Below are 16,396 nucleotides of genomic sequence, written 5' to 3' on the forward strand. Positions count from 1 at the left end.
TATCATACTACTGACTGGAATGTAAACTCTTCTACAGAAAGGTCCATGTTTGTGGCTACTACAGTATTTAGCATTGTTCTTCACATAGACAGTTAATGGGCAACTTCTTATGTCAGGCACTGTGCTTAGCACTTAACATGTTTTATCTCAGTGTATCTTCACCAACTAGCATCACTAAACACCCAGATTCAAAAACCTGAAGTCATCTTCTACTCCTCTCAAATCTGCCCAGGTTTGTCTAACTCTTAACCAAAATCCTCTATTAACTTCTTATATTTACAATAATAAATGTAGAATACATACACAGGGCCTAACGTAGGATAAGTGCTGAATGAATGTTAACTATGCTTTTATTACATGCATCATCATGCCCATTTCCTTCTCCTTTCATAAATAGGAAACTAGCAAGAATTAACATTCCTAGAAAGGCGAAAGGTACAAAAAATACCGACTTAGTTTATTGGATAAAAACAGTGGTAAAATGGACATAAAGCCAAAAGTGAGAACAGAACATTTTCATATCCTCCCCACACTTGAAAACATACTTCCCATCATCTGGGATTCAGGTGTTAAGGAGCCAGAGCCCCTTCCAAATCCCTCTCTCTTCATCTTCCCTGGAAGCAAGGGGAGGAAGAAGTCAGAACCCAGAGGAGGAGGAAGTCAGAGGCAATCTCAGTCCTTGTCTACCCGTTCATCCCTCAAAATCTCTGGGTTCGAGAGAAGCAGGGAAGAAATAAGGGGCAAGGGGGTCTAGGGACTGGCCTCCAGGGCCCACTGCCAATGATGTCCCAGATAGCTATCCTTGTCCGTTTCTCATCCCTGATAGGTACCATTGTCAGGCCTTGGGAGAGAGAGGAAAAGGGGGTAGCTGGTTCGAGAACCAAATGTGGTCTCCAGACTCTTTCCCAGAGTCAGCAAAAGCCCTGGGGTGACCACTCCAGGACTCTAGGAGCCACTCCTTTTCCCTCCAGCCCAACCAAGAGGTGAAAAGAAATTCCCTGGGACACAGCATCCCAAGCCACTCTTAAATCTCCACATCGCTTTCCTTGTCATTGTCATGGTCTCCATCATAGAACTCATTGGGTGCCTCTGGCCTGCAAAGCAAGGGGAGAGAGGTCAGGATCTCACTCTAAGTTCTAATCTTCTCCCAGCACCCTTTTCCAAAGCCATTTCTCAGGCCCCGTTGAGAACCACTCCTCCTCTTGTTAGTAGAGACTGCTATTCATTCACCCATTCACATATCAAATAAACATTAAGGAACTACTCTATACAGACACTGTCATAAACCTTAGCAATACAGTAGAGTAACAAGCCGGACAAGGTTGTCTATCCTTAAAAAGCTTACCTAATAAATGAGACTAGTAACTAACAAAGTAAAAAAATATAATTTCAGATGATGGAGAGTACAATTAATAAAATGAAGTGATAGGACTGAAGGTGATGGGAGGAAAAGGGTGAAATTTCAGACAGGACTATTGGGACATAAGACCTAAAGTCTGAGGAGGAGCTAAGCAGGCAAAGACTTCTGGAAGGCCATTCCAAGCTGCACGAAAACCAACCACAGAGGTCATGAAATGGAAAGAGACTGATGTATTCCAGTAAGAACAAGGAGGCCAGGACAGCCGGGAGCACTGTGCATGGAGGAGAGTAGTTAGAGATGAGATCCTGGATGTAGGTAAGGGCTAGCATGCAGGACCTTTTTAAGCCACAGTCAAAATTTTGGATTTTCTTCTAAGTGCAAGGTAAAGGAGAGTTTTAATTTTAAGAAGAGTGACGTGGTATTATAAACCCATAGTGAAAGAATGGATGTGAAAGCAAAACAGGGCCCAACAGGTACTCAATATTGGTTTCTTTCTTTTTGAAAAAGTATTCTCAAAGGCCGGGCGTGGTAGTTCACACCTGTAATCCCAGCACTTTGGGAGGCCAAGGCAGGTGGATCACAAGGTCAAGAGATCAAGACCATCCTGGCCAACATGCTGAAACCCCGCCTCTACTAGAAATACAAAAATTAGCCAAGTGTGGTGGCACGTGCCTGTAATCTCAGCTACTCAGGAGGCTGAGGCAGGAGAATCGCTTGAACCTGGGAGGCGGAGGTTGCAGTGAGCCGGGATTAGCCACTGCACTCCAGCCTGGCAACAGAGTGAGACTCCGTCTCAAAAAAAAAAAAAAAGAAAGAAAAGAAAAAGTATTCTCTGGGACACAGAGAGTTGAGAAAGTCATCAAAGAGAAGCTGAGGAACTAAGCCAGGAAAGGCCTTATCTGCATGGTGAGCAATGTCTCAGTTACTTCTAAGTGCACAGGGTTAAAGGTGTGGAGTCAGAGAATCAGGTTGAATCTCAGCCCTGATCTTTAACTAGCCATGTGACCTTCACAGTTACTTAAGTCTCGCCGGGCACGGTGGCTCACACCTGTAGCCTGTAATCCTAGCACTTTGGGAGGCCGAGGCAGGCAGATCACCTGAGGTCAGGAGTTCGAGACCAGCCTGACTAACATGGAGAAACCCCGTCTCTTCTAAAAATACAAAAAAAATTAGCCGGGCGTGGAGGCTCATGCCTGTAATCCCAGCTACTTGGGAGGCTAAGGCAGGAGAATCACTTGAACCCGGTAGGCAGAGGTTGCGGTGAGCCGAGATCATGCCATTACACTCCAGCCTGGGCAAAAAGAGCAAAACACTGTCTCAAAAAAAAAAAAAAAAAAAAAAAAAGAAAGAAAGAAAGTTACTTAGACTCTCTGAGCCTTAGATTCCTCCCGTGTTAATCTGAGAGTAAGAGCCATCAGAGTTGTCTGATGGCAACAGAATGATTATATATGTTGTAATAGACAGCACTTAGTAGTGTCTGGTGCTTGGCAAACCTACAAAAAGTGGTAACTCTTCCTATTTCTACTCTGCAAGTCATATGCAAGCTGGAGCTATAGGCATCAAAGAAGAACAGAAACTCAGTGGGTGGCCTGACAGAGAGGTAGGGCTTAGGAACAGGAAGAAGCCTGAGGCTTCTGCTGGCTGTGAAAGGGCTTGGTATTATTATAATGCAGAGACTAAGTCCAGATGCCTGCCTGGAGCTATCGATAAAAAACCCAAAAGGAAGAACTTAAAAACAGGTTTTACCAAACCAAACCAGACCATGAAAAGCAATTTCCAATAGTCCTGGAAGCCCTGAAGCCAGATGTTCAGACACTTCCTCACTCAGAAGGGATTGGGGGATATCCTTGGAGGAGGAGAGTTGGAGAGGTCCCCAAGAGTCAGAGCAGTAAAGCCCAGGTCCAGAGGAGAGATTCGGAGGCCTGAATTCTAAGACAGAAGCAGATTCTAGAAGGGGCTGAGAAGGCCATCAGGCTCTGCAGCAGAGCCGGCTCAAACCTCTAACCCTGCGTGGGAGCAAGACTGCGTGTCCCACAAGTGTCCAGCTGTGGTTATCCCTCAGTCATGTAAGGAAATCTGTTCCCCATTAAGTGCATCTGTTTCTGCACTTCTGGGTTCTGTTGTCTTTCCCTTTCATTTTTCAGCAAAGTTTTGGGATTAAAAAAAAATTCTATCCTATCCTTTTTTCCCCCTAATTTATTCCATCTACAATATTTTGTATGTATCTCAGAAAGATAAACACTTTAAAAAAAAAAAAAACAAAAACATAACCACAATGCAATTATCCCACCTGAAAAAATTAACAGAGCAAAGAAATCAAAGAGCCGTAGAGAGCAGTATGCAGGCAGTGACCTGTCCAGCTCAAGACCTGGAAAGACTGAGTAAAATGCTGGCAAGACTATAGGCTGCTACAGACTTTCTGGATGGCAATTTGGCACCAAATATAAAAAATTTTAGGCCAGGCTCAGTGGCTCACGCCTATAATCCCAGCACTTTGGAAGGCTGGGGCAGGAGGACATTTGAGCCCAGGAGTTTGAGACCAGCCTGGGCAACAAGGCAAGACTCCGTCTCTACCAAAAAAAAAAAAAATTAGCCAGGTGTCATGGTGCACACCTATGATCTGAGCGACTCGAGAGGCTGAGGCAGGAGGATCACTTGAACCCACGAGTTCAAGATTGCAATGAGCTATAATCATGCCACTGTACTCCAGCCTGGGTGACAGAATGAGAACCTGTCTCAAAAAAAAAAAAAATTAATGCACACAGCCTTTGACCTAGCAGCAACCATTCTACTATCTAACCCACTCAAACAAGAATGCAAAGATGTATATGTAAGGGGGTTCATTGCCACATTATTATTGTAATACCAAAAAATGGAAAATAATCTATCCACACAATAGATTATTATACAGCTGATAAAATACTGAAGCAGATCTATATTAGCTAGCTGGAAACAGCTATATGATGTAAAGCAGCATAGGTAGAATGACTCTATTTGTATTTACAAAAAACTAAAAACCACACAAACTGTAAATGAGTGTATCTGTGTTTGTTTATACATACATACAGAACAGTATATTTGCAATCTATAGAAAAAGGCTTATCCAAAACAATAAAAATTATTAACAGTGGTTACTCCTGTGGAATAGGTCTGGGATTGTGTGAAAGCCAACACCATATTTTGGTGCTGTTTTAAAATTTTACAATAAATACATATTACTTTTGTCATTAAAAATAGCAAAGAAAAGAGTGAGGAAATTGTAGCAGACTAAAGGAGGTAAGCCAGAGACAATTAAGCTAATACCTTCCCATTTACTTTTTCCCTTTTAAACCTCCCCAGCAAGCCCATTGAAAGTAGGCTGAAGTCCCTGCTCTCAGACCTGCTATAGTTCTCCTCAGGACCCCTCTCCTCTGCATCAGCCTCATCAGTCCTGTCATAGGTCAGGAGGTCTGCAGGCACGTCATGAATCTGGACACTAGGTGCATGGTTCAGCATCTTCAGGTTTTCAAAGATTGTCTGGCGGATCTGGTCCAGATACTGGTTGGAAATGAGGAATACAGAGTGAGCAGTTTCCAGTGATTCCCAGGACATGCAATCTCCTAGCTGCCTTTTACCCCTACCATCCTGGTTTTCATCTCAGTGGTACCTCTAGTTCAGGTCCCTCAACTGGTAGCTGTCCCTCCCCACCAACCCCAACTGCCTCTACTTTAACGTGGACTGCCTCCTAGCCAATAACAGTGACCGTGATGGCTTAGAACTTCCTTCTCTTTGGTTTTTCCTACTTCCCACATCTTTGACCTCTCCTGGGCTCCACCTTTCAGGAGAAGTTTGTGCTCAGTTTTCTGAGCTGCTGACCTGGCGTGAGTTCTGATTCTCGATGCGGGTGCTGACATCTGGATGAAGTGTGAAGTCTGGGGCAAAGTACTCGAAGTATTCTTGGGGAGGAGAGGAGAAAGTATGGCTCAGACTGAGAAAGGCAGCTAACAAGACTCCCCAATCTTTTTCCTTCCCATCCAGAGCACCTACATAATAGCTGCCCAATCTTTTCCCTGCTCTGAGCCCAGGGGTTTAGTCTGCAGAGCTCTGAGAGTGTAAAATTTCCCATCTGCCTTCAAACCAGGTCATTCTGGAATCTGGTGAGAATGGCCTTCCTGTTATGGGGGTGTTGTGGGGTGGTCCTTACCACTATAGGGAAGCTCCTCACTAATGGCCTCTTCTACCAGCAGCGATGTCTCATATGTCCTGAAACCAACCAGCAGAGGGGAGCAGGCTGACCAAGTGGGCTGAAGGGCCCACGTGGCCATATCTGAGGGACACCCTAGCTCACACTGGACAACAGGGGAGGAAATCAGGAGAGTGCTCACCAGCAGCGGGCAACATTTCGGACAGTATAACCACCACCACCCAGCACGAGTAGAGGGATATTGAAGCTCTTGACATATTCAACACATTCCCTGTTAAAAGGAACCAGAGAAGATGTGGAGGAGGTTATCAAAAGACAAGGTAAATACCTTTAGGTATTGCCTGAAAGGAGCACAAGAAAACTATAAATGTTCTAAATCTTTATCTGGATAGTGAAATTCATTATGTTATACCCTTAAGATTTGTGCATACTTTATATGCTGTGTCTCAATAAAAATTTTAAAATAAAGCACAGTCCCACCTCTGTTCTGCTCAACACCCTCCCTGGCACCCTGCCTGTTAATCAACTATTCTTATCAACGCAAGTTCTGTCAATTCTAGCCTTGAAAATATAACTCACGCCCGGCGCGGTGCTCACGCCTTTGTAGTAGACCCAGCTACTCAGGAGGCTGAGGCAGGAGAATCGCTTGAACCCAGGAGGCAGAGCTTGCACTGAGCCAAGATCGTGCCACTGCACTCCAACCTGGATGACAGAGCAAGACTCCATCTCAAAAAAGAAAAAAAAAAACATATATGTGTGTGTGTGTGTGTGTGTGTATACACACACACACACGCCTCTCAGATCATCTACTTCTCTCCATTGCCACCTCCTCCACCTTAGTCTGGGCACCTAACCAACACCATGGCTTCCTAACTGGTCTTTCTACTTCCATCCCCATTCCCCCTACCCAAACCTTTCTCTATTCAGCAGTCAGAATAGTCACTTTCAAACACAAATTGGATCATGTCACTTTCCTGCTTAAAATCCTTCGATGGTTTCCCATCATCTTTGGAATATAATTCAAACTCCTTACCAGGTTTAAAGGCTCTGCACAATCTCACCATGGCCAGCTTCCCGGACCTCACCTCAACAGACTGAAGTCCAGTGGCATAATCACAGTTTACTGTAACCTCAAACTCCTGGGCTCAAGTGATCCTCCTGCCTCAGCCTCTTGAGTAGCTAGGACTATAGGCATACACCATCATGCCCAGCTGATTTTGTTTTTTATTTTCTGTAGAGATGGCTCTCGCTATGTTGCCCAGGCTGGCCTCAAACTCCTAGCCTCAGGCGATTCTCCCACCTCGGCCTCTGGAAGTGTTGGGATTATAGGTGTGTGCCACTGGGCCCAGCCCTCAGAGCCTTTTGTGGGCCTTTGTCAATGCTTGGGACAGGCTTCTCTCTATTCCTCTTATGACTCACTCCTTCTTAGTCTCCAGGTCTCAGCTCAAATTTTACTTCCTCAGAAAAACTTTCCCAAATCATGCTATCTAAAGTAGGTCCCCCATTGTATCCTGTGTCTCAGCTTTCTTTTTTTCTTTCATAGAATTTATAACAATCTATTTACTTCATTTGATTATTTATTTTTTGTCTGTTTCCTAAACTGTAAACTCCACGGGAGACGCCTTATTCCATCCCCATGATGTGGTATGATGCCTGGAACATAATAGGTGCTTAATAAAAATACATTGTGAATGAATGACCATCTAGGGAACCCTGTTCAAGATGACATTTCTAGTTCAAGTACAATTTGTAGCTATTTTTGATTTCCAAGAAGAGGTGAGGCCCATTCCCCAACTAACCCCACCCACGTACTGAAGTCCAAGGCCACTTGAAAACCTCGGGAAGAAGGAGAGCAAGTCTCACCCATGCCCTCGGATGCTGAGGTTAAAGCAGCCCAATCGATCACAGCCCAGAGAGTCAGCTCCACACTGCAAAAAGCAAAACCCCAGGAAGGTGCAGTGAGATAACTGATCAGAACATCACAGATACCCCTTCCACCACCAACCTAAAGAACCTCCTCTTCCCTTGCTCTCTTTCCCCAAGCCCAGGGAGAACACTCCTGAGGAGGAACTGACAATATTACCTGGAGCACAATGCACGTGGGTTGGTAGAAGTCCACTACCTGGTTGATAACCGGCTGGAAAAGGTGCTTGTAACCTGGGAGAGGGCCAAAGATGGGCACCTGGCACCCCAAGGGGATGGGGAGACAGGGAACAAAAGGAAAAAGGGGGTTGAGCGAGCATGTAGCCCAGGAAAGGGGCAACCCAAAATAATCAAATCATTGGTCTGAAACTTCTGGAAGGGATCCCAGACTGCTATGAGTGACTGATGAAAGCCAATGACTTTTCCCAGAAAAATGCACATACACACGATATGTTGCATACAATTTCCAGAGATTCATGGTCCCTCTGAAGGCCATTCATCCTTAAGGACAACTGGCCCAACAGCAGACAATACCAGGCAGAAGAGGTTATTTCAAGGAGAAAAAGAAGGGGCCTAGGGGGAGCAGAGGGAAGACTTCAGTACTTACTCTGGTCATCAATGCCATCCCGCAGGGGCACATTCAGACAGTAGTAGCGGCCACTCTCTGCCCCGACTTCATACATGTCACCTATAGGGAAGTGGGTGGTGGTAGCCACACATGGGAAGCACCCACAACCCAGCTGTTTCAACCCCAATCTGCACTCTGGGAGCCTCTCATTCCATCTATGTAGCTTCACCATAAACTCCCTAGAGCCACTAAATCTCTTGCAGCTTGCATTCATTTGGCAAATAATTTTGGGGGATCCACTCTGAGCCAACTGTGTACTAGGCAGTAGGGATGCAGCAATGAATGGAACTAATGAAATTTACGATATCCCACCAAGCTTATGTTTTTAGGAAGTAGCCATGAGGAGGAGGGAGGCAGTAAACAAAACAAAACAAAACAAAAAACCACAATAAACACAAATAGCAGTGAGTGTTCTGAGGGAAACAATGAGGCTGATGTAACAGAGGAATGAGGAAGGAGGTGATTATGATAACTGGGGTGGTAAGGAAAGGCTTCTCTGAGGAGGGGACACCTGAGATGAGACTAGAAGGCTGAGGAGGCACTCATGGTAAAGAGCTGAAGGGTGCATAGGGGAAAGTAATCCCTATTCCCATACCTGTGCCAGGGAAGAAGTAATTTCCATATTTGTGGAAGGACACCGTCATGACCCGGTCAGTGAGGTAGAAAGCTTCTTGAACCCCATCACCATGGTGGATGTCAATGTCAATGTAGAGCACCCGAGGGTGGTACCTAGAGGGAAGCCAAAGCCAGGGTCTGAGCTAGAAGTGAACCCCCCAACCCACTCCTCCCAAACACCGGGTCTCGAATTGTGAAGAGTCTGCTTCTGCCCTGGTCACCTGAAACTTAATGTCACCAGTTCCCTAAAGGCAACTGGGGGCTCCAGCCCAGAGGCTAGAGGCAGGGACAGGAGAGGGATATGCAGAGAAGGCTGAAATGTGAGCAGGCAGCAGGGAATCTGCAGCAGTGGAAGAGGCAGCCTAAATAAAGCATCAAGAACTTGGGAGAAGCTAATCAGGGAGGAGTGAGGTCAAGGTCAAGGCTGAGTCTGAGAGACCTCTTCAGCCAAGAATCCTGTAACTGCCCCCATCTCCTCCTGGGCTACTTACTTGAGCAGCTCCAGGATGCCAATCACAATGTCGTTGACATAGCAGAAGCCAGAGGCCTATGGCAAGACAGTGGTCTCATAAAGAGAAGAGCAATTCCCCTACCCAGCTGCCCCCCACCATCATCCTCAACACCTACCCGAGGATGGCCACTGTCTTTCCCATCACCTCCTCACTCACCTCAAACTTCTTGGCATGGTGCAGACCACCAGCCCAGTTAATGGCAATATCACAGATCTGAAAGACAAACACCCAAGTCACAGTCCTTCCTGCCCACCCCTCAAGCTGGGAGCCCAGGATCAGGGTTAAATCCCGAGTCCAGGGAGCCAGAGGAAAGGAGGAACAGGACTCGGGACTATGTCACCTTGTTGTTCAGCTGGGTTGCTCCTTGCAGAGATGCGCCTGTGTAACGCGAGCAGAACTCAAAGAGCCCGGGAAACACTGGGCTGCAGGGAAGAGGAACAAGTTGGAACCTTCCTGCCTCTGTCTGGGCCCTTCCCATATCTCCCTCCCCATCCCAGACTCCTCCAATCTCCATTTTTCAAGAATCTTCTCTCCCTCTCCTACACACCTGGGCTATCTGCAAAGTTATTCAACAAATATTTTGAACCAAACCATGTACCAAGCCCTGTGCAAGGCACTGGATGGGAAGTAAAGAAGCACTTAACTGTCAGGGAGTTTGTATCCTAGCTGGGGAAAGAAGCAAGCAGCTTCCAGGTACTCAAGTACAATGTAAAAAGGAAATCAGTTGAAAGAAAACATGAGCTCTGTTTTTCTTAGTCTTCTCAGTGTAACAAATTTTAACATAATGTTCAATAATATTCTTCACAGTCACACATTTTAAAGAAAGAATTGTATACCTACATATGTGAAACAGTGATGAGATAACCCACGAAAAGCCTGTAGCACAGTATACGGTATCCGCTAAGCCTTTAATAAATGTCAGCTATAATTATTACCATTGTTATTCTTTATAAAAAGCAAAGGCTTGAAGCCAGACACAAAAGGCTACTTACTGTACGACTCCATTTATGTAACATTCTGGAAAAGGTAAAATATAAGGATAGACATCATATCAGTAGTTGGCTAGATCTAGGTTGGAGAGAAGTTATTAACTACGAAGGGGTGAGTGACCTTTGTCAGGTAATGGAAATTTCCTGTACCTTGATACTTTTTTTTTTTTTTTTTGTAGAGACAGGGTCTCACTATGTTGCCCAAGCTGGTCTCGAACTCCTGGGCCTAAGTGATCCTCCCGCCTTGGCCTCCCAAAGTGTTGGGACTACAGGTGTGAGCCATCGGCGCTGGCCCTACACCTTGATATATTCTATCAAACCTCTCAGAACTCTTACACCTAAAAAAGGTTAATTTTACTGTATGCAAGTTATACCTATATAAACCTGACTTTTTAAAAAGGAAAGGCTTAGGCAATCCCTAGTTTTAGGTCTCAAAAAAAAAAATAGTGCAGCCGACACATTTGACCATGTGAAAAACAGACCTGTAGGGGCTTTTAGTTTGTTTGTTTTTTGAAAGGGGGTCTTGCTCTGTCGCCCAGGCTGGGGTGCAGTGGTGCAATCTCGGCTCACTGCAGCCTCCGCCTCCCGGGTTCAAGCAAGAATTGTAGGGTTTTACAGTTTCTCAAAAGGTTTGGAAAGAATTAGTGATTAATACCAGAAAACTAAACAAATGAGAAAATAATGCAATTGTCAGCTCCAGGAAAAAAAAAAAAGCTTTAGAAGAAAACAGATTAAATCACACTACACTATTTGGCTTGATAGTAAATGAATCTTTCAGAGTTATAATAATGTAAACATAGAATACTGATTTATTTTTAAATTACTATGAAGCTGAAAGGGGAAAGGAAGCCAATGTGATGGTGTAAGAAGACTAAATGCTCATATCCCATACTAAAAGCTTAACAGATAATGCCTAAAATTGACAGACGAAGAAATAGCAATGAGAGACAATACAGGAGGGGAGTATGATTACAAGCACAGATTCTGGAGCCAGACTACCTAGGTTCTTTAACAGCTACTAATGATAGTGAGGTTGTACAAACTGTTTAACCTTTCTGTGCTTAAGTGTCCTCATTGGTAAAAGGAAACAATAATAGACCCTGCTTCATAGGGGTTGTTGAGATTAAATAAGCTAATGGCTGCAAAGCACTTAGAACAGTACCTAGTATATAATAGGTATTACCTAAGGATTACAGATTAGTAATAACAGTCAATTAATATTATTATTATTATTTAGAAATCCAAAGGTAAATACCAGAAGACACAGGAAAAGGAGCTGAAAGTGGCTGTCACTGGGCAGAGGGATTTATGGGTGAAAAGGAGAGGTCTGGAATTTTTTTTTTTTTTTTTTTAAGACAGAGTCTCATTCTGTTGCCCAGGCTGGAGTGCAGTGGTACAATCTCAGGTCACTGCAACCTCCGCCTCCCAGGTTCCAGCAATTCTCCTGCCTCAGCCTCCCACAGTAGCTGGGACTACAGGCACGTGCCACCACACCTGACTAATTTTTGTATTTTTAGTAGAGACAGGGTTTCACCATGGCCAGGCTGGTCTTGAACTCCTGACCTTAGGTGGTCTGCCCGCCTCGGCCTCCTAAAGTGCTGGGATTACAGGCGTGAGCCACCGCGCCCGGCTTGGGCCTGCTTTTTTATTTTTTTCATTTAAAGGTCTGTAGTACAATTTGGCTACTTATGTTAGAATACTTGGAAAGCAATCAGAAATTCTTAAACAGAAGAAAAATTCCTGATTCTCATCGGAAATACAGATAAGCACAACTGTAACTTGTTTGACAGGAAGACTGATGCAGCATAAATAGCCCAGAGATAGTATCCTAATTAGCATTCCCTAATTGCACAAAGAGCATCTACAGAACCCCAGTGTGGCTTAAGGGCTGACCCTGTATTCTCAGAGCTAGAAAGTGAGCTCAGAAATAACAGCAGGAATACTAACAAAAAAACAAGAAACCTCCCCAGACAGCACGTGACTGAACACCAAATGAGCAGTGCAGTATGTGCAGGACAGAGCTCTATGGGCTGGTGTGGTCAAGAAAGGTTTCATGGAGATGGTGTGAAGCCTGAGAAGGCCTTGAAGAGGTTGAATAGAGAACTAAGGGCATTCCAGGAAGGCATCCCGTGCAGCTGAGGCGTAGGGATAAAGTTGGAAAGGTGTCAATGCCAGCCTAATGAGTTGGCCTCTATCCTACAGCCCTGGCTGCTTCTGTCATTAAGATCTTTCAGGAAAACAGATTAGTGGTTTAAAAACCTGGGATCTGGATCATGCTCCCTCCAATGACCAGTTATGTGACTGAGGCTAAGTTACCTAGATATTCCCAAACCTCAATTTACTTATATATAACATCAGAAAAAGGTCTATTATAATACATCTATGGATTGGTATGAGAATTAAGTGGATTCACCAGCAACCCTTGGCATAATACCTAGCAGAGTAAGCACTTAATAAATGGTAGCTATCATAAGAAATTCTACAGGATCAACAACCTGGTTTCTTCAAGAAATAAATTCAAGGGGGTGACAGAAAAGCTACAAATTAAAAGTCTTAAGAGACATATCAACCAAATGCACTGTGTAGACCTTGTTTAGATCTGGATTTAAACTAACTACAAAATAATTATGAGACAACTGCAGAAATTTGAATACTGATTGCATATTTGATGACATTAAGGAATCACTGTTAACTTTTTAGGTTTGATAATGACACTATGTTTTTTTAAAAGAGTATCATTTGGAGATACATAATAAAATATTTATGGATAAAAGGATATAACATCTAGGATCTGCTTTAAAACAATCTAACATGAGGGAGTATAGATGAAGTAAGAGTGGCCATTTGCTCAGCCGGGTGCGATGGCTCACGCCTGTAATCCCAGCACTTTTGGAGGCTGAGGCTGGTGGATCACCTGAGGTCAGGAGTTCAAAACCAGCCTGACCAACACGGTGAAACCCCATCTCTACTAAACATACAAAAATTAGCCGGGCATGCTGGCAGGCGCCTGTAATCCCAGCTACTCGGGAGTCTGAGGCATGAGAATCGCTTGAACCCAGGAGGCGGAGGTTGCAGTGAGCCAAGACTGCACCACTGCACTCCAGCCTGGGTTACAGAGTGAGACTCTGTCTCAAAAAAAAAAAAAAAAAAGTGGCCGTTTGCTTTTAAGTGTTGAAGCTAGGTGATGGACATATGGGAGGTCACTGCACTACTTCACTTTCAGAAATTTTTGAAATTTTCCCTAATAAAAAGTTTAAAAACAAAAATAAGTAGAATTGAGCAACTGGTAGCTGTGATGGTTACTATTTTTTCGTGGATGTAGAGTGTGGCTTATCTTTGTTATCCACTCCCTTCCCCAGAGGGTCTAACCCTGACTCTTCTATGGATGATACAAGCTCAATGTAAACCTAATGATATCAAACCACTCCTTTGTTGTTTTTTTGTTTTTTTAACTGCCCATAGCCCTCTTAAGATCCCTTGCTTCTTAAAAACCTTTGATAGCTTCCCTCTACTCTAGGGGTAAAAACCCCAATTCATAATAGAGCTGTTTGCTTTTAAAAGGCCCTGTTTCTTTAGCCTCAATTCAGTTCACCTCCTCTTCATATTCTACACTTGGCCTTTTTTCTGTTCCTCAAATGATTCATACTCAATCCTACCACAGACCCTTAGCACTTGTCCCTACTGCCTGCTATATTCCTCCCCTTACCCTCCAACCCCTTTCATCTGATTACTTCTACTCTTTTTTCAGATCTCAGCTCAATCTTTACTTCCTCTAGGAAGGCCCCACCGACCAGCCACTCCACCAAGCTAAACAATCCTCCACGTATACACTCTCATAATCTGTCATACACCTCCTCTTTATAAGACTTAGCAAAAATACAATATTAAAATTTTGTTTTTGTACATCACTGCATTCCCAGCACTTAGCACAGGGCCTGCCTAGAACAAGTGACCAATAAATATTTATTCAATAAACAAAGTGAATTATGATTCACTGACAAGTAGGCCCCCCTTGAGATATTCCCACTGCTGCCAAAAGACCTCACTGAAGGGCTTGGCATTAAACTGTTAGACATCAAAACTCCCAGTCCTCCCTCACCAGTCATCGCCTACGTTGAAGGCATTAAGACTCTTGGTGAAGCCTTGCATATTGGTGGGGCTGACTCTCTGCAGGAAGTCAATGTAGTCCTCGGAGTGGAAGCGGCACATGTCATGCTGGGAGGCCTGGTATGGCTTGAAGACCTCGGGATGGAGACACAAGATGAACCCAGGGAGGGTCAGCCCCACTCCACAGGCTCAGACCACCCATACTGAATCCAGTCCTGGAGACTGTATGAAGCCAAACATAGCATTCCCCTCATCCCACAATCCTTAAGTCAGTAGAGAGACTCCGATTAACCAGGTGAGTTATTACAAATGAGCCCCCTGAAGACCACTTCTTTTCCTTTCCACCTCCAGCTCAGCCTATCGTACCTCCTCAACTTTGAGCCCTGATCCACCTGCCCTGTTCCTTGGATCTCCTATTCCCAGTTCTCTCCATGCTCATCTCCTCCCCCAAGCTCTGATTCTGTCCTCTTTCCTCTGGATTCTTCTTTCTGGAGTCAAATATATGGGATATATGTCAACTTTGTAATTAAAATCAAGGATTTATTGTCTTTGGAAGGTCAGGGGGATGTGTCACATCTCTTTGAAAACTGGACAAGAAAGAGCTTTTTTTCTCCCAGAAAATGCACAGGTACATATAGGCAAACAATCTCAAGGGATATAGATTCCTGCACTCACATCACCTCAGTCTTTTCTATGACCAATCCATTTGTCTGTGCCTTGGCACAAGCAATGAACATTCATTCATATTCTTCACTAGTTTCCCTAGCAACACATAAAGCCTGGGCTTAGCTGTTTTGTCTTATTTTTTCTTTTGAGACAAGGTCCTCCCTGTCAACTCAGGCTGCTGATCATAGATCACTGTAACTTCAAACTCCTGGGCCCAAGCCATCCTCTCGCCTCGGCCTCCCAAGTAGTTGGGACTACAGGCACACCCACCGCACATGGCTACTTTTTTATTTTTTATTTTTATAGATGTGGGTCCCACTGTGGCCCAAGCTGGTCTCCAACTCCTGGCCTCAAGCGATCCTCCCATTTCAGCCTCCCAAAGTGCTGGGATTACAGGCATGGGCCACCACGCCTGGCGTGGCTTAACTGTTACTATCCCATATCACAGCCATAAATTCCAAGCTGGGAAGACAGCATGTGTATGTCTGGTAGATGAAAAACTGGATAGCGATTAAGCAGAACCATGTAGAGGTATTCCAGGCTGAAAAAGGATTACCTAAGATATCTCCTCTGTTCCACACGCACATACACATTTACAAACACGGCAGCATCGTTCCACCCTGGAACCCTAGCTCCTTGGAGGTAAAGAAAGGTGGTAAAAGAGGAGTGGGAACTGAGGGTAAACCTCACACCCTGATACAGTGATATCCGCTCCCCTAACCCTAATTCCTGAGGCCAAGGCCCTATCCACACTCAAATGCAGAGGAGGAACACACCTTCTGTCTTCAAACCAGCCCCACATCACCCTAACCCTAGGCCAAGGGCTAGTGTGCCTATAGTCAGAGGGTGGATGACCTGAGGTGAGAAAGTACTTTCCATTAAGCAGAGGACGCCACCCCTAACACCCTGCACTTTCAAGGTACTCCTGGCGTCTTCTACTCAGCTCCCCACTACTCTAGGGGCGGGTCGCACTTCATGCACTCAGTCCAGCCCACCTATCCCTACGGCCACAGCTCGCCCCACCCCCCAACCCCCGGCCGAGGCGGCGGAACTCACGATCATCTTCTTATAGAGACCGTAATGCAGGACCAGGCTATGGGTCAATGCCAGGCGATGGGGCTTCATAGGGTGTCCAGCTCCTGGGGGTGGGGAGAAGAGAGTTTGTCAGCTCTCACCCCTGGAGTTGCAACCCCGCCTCAAAACCTCCGTGTCCCAAACCCTCATGCACAGCCCTGTTTCCTCACCGTAGTGGAAGTTGCCCACGTCGGGGTCGTAGAAATAGGCCACGGTCTTGGCCATGTTGCCGGCGGGAGCAGGCCCCGCGCCTCCGCCGCCCGCCGCCCGCCCCTCCCCGGCCGTGCGTGCTGCGCAAGCACGTAGCCTGCCTCTGCGGAACTGGGCGTTGCGGCCCCG

The 16,396-nt window shown here is 45.2% G+C and overlaps 1 protein-coding gene across 2 annotated transcripts; it reads right to left on the reverse strand.

The window, feature by feature from the left end:
- Positions 1–436: 436 nt before the first annotated feature.
- HDAC3 (histone deacetylase 3) lies at positions 437–16,313 on the reverse strand. 2 transcript variants are annotated; one of them, NM_001132096.1, is given in 15 exon segments: positions 437–1,094; positions 4,740–4,897; positions 5,216–5,295; positions 5,544–5,602; positions 5,725–5,814; positions 7,407–7,471; positions 7,627–7,700; positions 8,074–8,154; positions 8,690–8,823; positions 9,201–9,256; positions 9,378–9,434; positions 9,562–9,643; positions 14,310–14,452; positions 16,040–16,122; positions 16,228–16,313. In NM_001132096.1, coding segments are annotated over 15 exon segments (1,287 nt in total). In that variant the 5' UTR covers positions 16,283–16,313; the 3' UTR covers positions 437–1,024.
- Positions 16,314–16,396: the final 83 nt, after the last annotated feature.

This window comes from Pongo abelii, chromosome 4 (assembly GCF_028885655.2).
Source record: "Pongo abelii isolate AG06213 chromosome 4, NHGRI_mPonAbe1-v2.0_pri, whole genome shotgun sequence".
NCBI lineage: Eukaryota > Metazoa > Chordata > Mammalia > Primates > Hominidae > Pongo > Pongo abelii.

Coding starts and splice junctions, on each gene's coding strand:
- HDAC3 (XM_063723880.1), bottom strand. CDS start 8,738: ATGACGGTGTCCTTCCACAAATATGGAAATTACTTCTTCCCTGGCACA. Junction 5,815..7,406: donor CTCAGCATCCGAGGGCATGG/GTGAGACTTGCT, acceptor TCCTTTTAACAG/GGAATGTGTTGAATATGTCA. Junction 5,296..5,543: donor TGAGGAGCTTCCCTATAGTG/GTAAGGACCACC, acceptor CTCCTCCCCAAG/AATACTTCGAGTACTTTGCC.